This window comes from Agrilus planipennis, unplaced genomic scaffold (genome assembly GCF_000699045.2).
Source record: "Agrilus planipennis isolate EAB-ADULT unplaced genomic scaffold, Apla_2.0 scaffold246, whole genome shotgun sequence".
NCBI classification, from domain to species: domain Eukaryota; kingdom Metazoa; phylum Arthropoda; class Insecta; order Coleoptera; family Buprestidae; genus Agrilus; species Agrilus planipennis.
In genome coordinates this window covers 448621-454364 of record NW_020440921.1, presented here as the reverse complement: position 1 = coordinate 454364, position 5744 = coordinate 448621, and the positions used below count along the sequence as shown (strand labels likewise).

At 30.4% G+C, this 5744-nt stretch overlaps 1 protein-coding gene across 1 annotated transcript in view; it reads left to right on the top strand.

Annotated features, from left to right (window-relative positions):
- Positions 1-5744, top strand: part of LOC108740136 (dystrobrevin-1-like) — an 11644-nt gene that overhangs the window by 1545 nt on the left and 4355 nt on the right. Inside the window, exons 5-15 of the mRNA XM_025979959.1 lie at positions 49-200; positions 380-488; positions 547-713; positions 769-893; positions 990-1088; positions 1148-1174; positions 1829-2009; positions 2108-2420; positions 2731-2853; positions 4843-4887; positions 5466-5731. Of these exons, the coding sequence (XP_025835744.1) occupies positions 49-200; positions 380-488; positions 547-713; positions 769-893; positions 990-1088; positions 1148-1174; positions 1829-2009; positions 2108-2420; positions 2731-2853; positions 4843-4887; positions 5466-5731 (1607 nt within the window). The remainder of the gene's footprint in view (positions 1-48; positions 201-379; positions 489-546; positions 714-768; positions 894-989; positions 1089-1147; positions 1175-1828; positions 2010-2107; positions 2421-2730; positions 2854-4842; positions 4888-5465; positions 5732-5744) is intronic.

Here is a 5744-nt window from a genome sequence, read left to right as displayed (position 1 = left end):
ATACCTATCTTATTATAGCTTTTGCTTATGTTTAATTTTCCATTCTAGATATATTTTCACAAATATCTGATAGCAATGGTTTACTTATTATGTGGAAATTTAATGAATACTTAGAAGAGGTTTTAGCTCTTCCAGCAGCAGTATATGAATCTCCAACGTTTAGTTATACAGATACTTTAGCCTCCTCAATTTTTAATACTGTGAGTATTAATTTTCAATCAAAATTTCTACATAAATTCGAGACTTACAAATAAAAAGCATATGTTTTAAAGTATTTATCTGTAAATTTTAAATAGTAATTTGGTTATTTGACTTATCTAGTAAGTGTTGCTAGTACACAAACACCAATAAAATTTGATTGATTGATACTAACTTTCAGAACGCCAAAGTTACAGTTAACGATTTTTTGGACACAATGATGTCAGATGTTGGACCTCCAGCATTAGTGTGGCTTCCTTTACTTCATCGAATTACTTCCGTCGAAAACGGTATTTTTTTTCTATTTTCCTAATTAGAAATATTTAATTATGTGTTCTATTTTTCCAGTTGTCCATCCCGTTCAATGTGATGCATGTCAAAGAGAAAACTTTACAGGATTTAGATATCGTTGTCAGAAATGTCCTCATTACACTCTCTGCCAGGAATGTTTTTGGAGAGGTCGGGTGACCTCACCTCACACTTTAGAACATCAGATGAAAGAATATGTCACTTTTGTAATTCTTTTACATATACAGAAGTTAATGTTTACATTTATATATTTTCTTTCAGTCTCCCACAAGAACTATTAGTCATTCCCTGCGAAAATCGTTTCGATGTGTTCCTGATAAACAAAAAAATAACTTGCCAAGATTTCCAGAGCAGCCAGAAAAGACATTAAACTTGTCTCATATAGTGTGAGTTGCATTTCTTTGTTGTTTGATTTAGTTAGATCAAATACAGTACAATACAGACTTTTTATTCTACATATTTGTTACTATCTGTTTTTAAAGACCGCCGTCTCCTATACCTTCCCACAATGGATTTCCTGATAGCACCTTTAATACATTTGATGGTATGGGCAGTTTAGATAGCAGGACTACCGCCAGAAGGTGAAGTAGAACCGAAATTTGTTGATTCAAATTTTGTAACATGTCATTTAAATTTATAGTTTGGATAGTAGAATATTTATTATAATGTATGTAAAATAGTTGCCTTAATTGAACATTATTAATCTTACACTAGTCTCACAAAATATAAAAAAGTAAGAGTACGTCCTTACAAAATATCGTAATTTGACAGCTTTTTTTCTATTACCGACAGATACCTACGCCACTGTTGTTGAGATTACTATCTTTCCGGTGAATCTGCACATCTACGGTAACTTAGTTTCATGACACATGACAGCTTTGACGAATTTTGACAGTTTAGGAAGATGGCGTTTAGAAAACTGTTGTTAATAATGTTATGGAACTTTAAGATTCAATAATAATTAATAACAATTAATGTTATATTTAAAATTTAGACAACGATATCCGTTAAACAAGGTAAGAAATATTATTTTCTTGGGTATCGTTGTGCATTTATTAATGATTTTAAGTTTATAGTTTAATTTCATTATGTGCAATTTTGTACGATATTATTTAATGAAGAATGTTATTAAAANTATATTTTAATGATTCTTTTTTTAAAAGTATTTGTCAAAATAAATAAATAGATTAAAGGAAATTTAGAAATCGCTGTACTTGCTTTATTTCAATGTTATCAAAACGGTGTTTCCCCAAATTTGAATAGTACTTGGTTTAGCGTTTGTATTTTTAAAGAATATTGTTAATACAATGTGTATTCTCTAAAACCGTAGAAGACAGCAGGAGTTAGAGTGTAGTGGCCATGGCCCTGAAAATCCTGCTCTCATGACAGAATTAAGAGCCTTAAGGATGAGGAAAGATGAACTGGAAGCCCACTTGACAACTTTGCAGGATTCTCGTAGGCAGCTGATGATCCAACTGGAGGGACTTATGAAGATGTTAAAGGTAAAAAAAAAAACAATCTTTATTTCTTCTTAGTTAAAGTATTTGCCATCGTTTTTAGTATTTGTCAGTTATTTTTCACGTTTCCTGTTTGATGCTAGAATCATCAGTCGTCACCTAGAAGCACACCCAATTCGTCTCCGCGGAGCACTAAGTCTCCGCCCTTACCTCAGAGTAACATGATTGCTACGGCACAACCGGGGGTAAGAAGTGCTCCTCAAACACCAATGAGTGTGACTCCACCCACCGTTCAGTCCATGTCTGTGAGTCAAAGTGAGCGAGTTCACGTGGTTCAAACTGTGCCCGTCTTGCCCCCACCCGTGAACAACGTTCCCGTGGAAAAACAAGAACGTAGCGCTCACAACGTTAATAGCGATAACGTAGTTGGGGTTGGTGACGTAAGAAACGCATTTGGTAAGCTTATTTGATATAATTCTATTTTCGATTAAAAGATTGATAATATGTACACATATAAAACAAACACTGACTAACTGATTTTTATATGAATGCCCTGATTCAACTACTGATCTTGGAAGTGCGAAATTAAAAAAAAAACTTTTCCTTATATAACTAGTAGGGAGAGATTTTTCAAAATTTAATCACTAATAGGAGAAAGGTTAAAGTTTACGAATGTGTCGATTTTCATAAATGCCATTGTAAAAAAGATACGAATTCTGTGTAAACAAAGTCGCCAACAGAAATATACACTTGTGTTTGTTTAAAGGTAACTCAAATAATGGCACCAATACGCCTAGTTCTGTTGGAAGATCTTTACGGAACGATCTCCTAGTGGCGGCGGATTCAGTTACCAATGCAATGTCTACGTTAGTTAGAGAACTTAATTCAGGTATGGAGAATGATTAACTTACTTTATTTATTGCTAGAATTCATATTATTACTTATCATTTTACAAGAAGCGTGAAAGTAATTGTATTGACTTTGTTCATAATGAGAAAAAATAATTAGTTTGAATTAATAGAAATAATACATAATAATCTTATATAAAGAGACTTTATTGAAACCTTAAATTGATGTGACTTATGTATATTTGAAAGTTAGAAGGGTTGTGATATTCTTAACTCATTCTCATTATGAATACCTTCTTTGAAATGCATAAGGAAGCTTTATGAAAGGTAGTTGTTTATATTCTAATTCTCTTCGCCTCTTCTCTCTCTAATTTTAATATTTTTTTTTTAATACTACAAAATCGATCTGACACTGAAGAATTTCATAAAACATACTATTGTATGTATATGTTCAAATTAAAACTAATATTTTGACCTTTTTTAATTAAAATGTTTTATTCTGGTATTAATAATATAAGTTGTCCTGTATGCAAATTTGTGAACATTCTTCAGTTGACTGGAAAATATAAATTAAAATGTGATGTTCGACTAGACTGAAATGTACTTTTTATGGTTATATGTGGCATGAGGTTGTAGCATTAATTATTATTCAATATTATTTTACCAGTAGAAGTGTCTATGTAATATATTTAGCCTACATTAATGACACAATAAATGGATAGTTTATACTTCCAAATTAATTACTCATAATCATAATATACGAGGGTGGACGCTAAATTCGCGAAATGGGAGAAAAGGGCGCTGAAATTGAATACGGTGTTACTTCTTTTTCTCAATATGTGTTTCCTCTCTTAACTCTTATGCACTTTTCATCACATTTTGATTAAATTGTTTATATTTTCAAAAAAAAAAAAATTTAATTTTTATCCTTGAAAGTAAACATAAATCGCAAATAATTAACAGGTTGCGTTCCACGCAGTTAGGTTTTCATGTTTGGGAATAAGTAAGAATCACTGGAAGCCAGATCTGGGCTAATGGAAGGATAGTTCATAATTTGGAAGCTAATCTTACCAGCCTCAGTAAACGTAACATAACTCTTGTGAGTAGACGCGTTGTCATAAAAAAACTACACATCTTTGCTTATCATTCCCTTTCTTGTTTAATTCACAAAAGAAAACTTAATTTCATCCAAACTGTAATTTGTTAGGTATTGTGTCGATAATATGTTGGGAGATTAGTGATTTGATTTAGTGTCCGTTCCTCGTACATCTCCATAGTGTAAATGTAGACATATAAAACCAGTAAACTCACTACTTCCATGAGTTTTATATTGAATATTTGTTCCTATATTAATTTTTTTTTATTTATGATAGTTGTTTAGGGATTACAAAAAAAATATAATTCAATTGCTTTAAAGTACTTCCGCAACTACTACGTAATTTAAAGAGAGAAGAATTTAATATGTATTACAGAAAACGTATATTTGCATATTTTTATGGTGTTTACGCAATTTTTTACATTCCGTCTTTGACCTTTTATTGGAAACACCGCAACTTTTGTCCATTCTTTTTTATTATGTGCTAATTTATTTGTTTTTTTTAATTTGATCTGGTTAAGATACTTAATTGTCTTAATTCTGCATTTAAATTAAGCTCAAATGGTAATTTTAACAAATATTTATTTACTTCCGTGTCTAATTTTACCATTTGTAACTTAATTAAAATATACTTTGTTGTTGAATTTGTTGTTGTGACTGTGCTATAAAATAGTTAAGTCTGCATATTATAAAGTTAAATTTTTGTTTATATTGTTTTGCATTTTTCTATTTCTTTTTTTTTTTTTTTGAAAATATATTTAGTTTGTTTATTTTGATTTTATTTTCATTTTTTCCTTTATTTCCTTTTAATTTTAACACTTATTCACTGAACAAACTTACACCACTCATTTGCAGATATCGACAGTATGAAAATGCTAGTTTAGTTTAGGTAACTGTATGTGGAATGCTGCCTGTTGAACATTTGTTTTTGCAGAAACTTCACTACAAATACATAGTAGTGGTATTCGAAAACCACTGGGTAAGTTTAAAGATTTAACAGTGCTTTGCTTTATATGGAAATTTTATAACAAATTTACAAGTCAACTCTTTATTTAATAATAATAATGAGACTCAGTTTAGGATAAACATCTCAGAAACCACGTTAAATATTATTTTAAAAAACAGGAGAAAAAGGGCTATTAATTGTTTTGCTATTAATAATTGTAGTATTATTGCTTTTTATCGCTGGATAATTCTTATCAGCTTAATTGGAAAAAAAACTGTTATTTGTATTGCTTTTAAAATTCAGTATTCATAATGTTGTAAAATAAAGGATACTTGTACATTTTATGAGGTAAGTTTTATAAAATAACAGTATTGTCAATTTTACCTCTTCTTTTTCTTTCTGAAAGCACCAGGTAGAAAATTATTAAAACAGCACACGTGTGGTGCTTAAAAATTATTTCAAATATTGCTTGTAGTGGATTGTTATTAATATTAAAAATTATTTATTGTACCAAAATAACGATTGAAACTTTTAACTATTTATAAAAACATAAGATCCATCAAATATTTGGTACCATACAATAAGTTGTCTATTAATTATAATGCGAATAGATTTCGAAGACGATGGAGAAGAAGAATCGGAGGGTGGTTGGCAGCAGGAACTTCAAAAACGATATGCCCAGGAAGCCAAGTTTATGGAGGAATTAAGAGCACGAAATCTATCTAGTCCATCCGAATTAAATCCTCAACAATTTCAGAACATTCAGGCCCATCATGTTATTCAAAATCATCAAAATTTTGGTCATATCCAAAAAGTGGAAGATAAAGAAGAATCATCGGAAGGAGTTCCATTAAACGCTGAAAACATTCAACAGCAGGTTGGTGTACAAA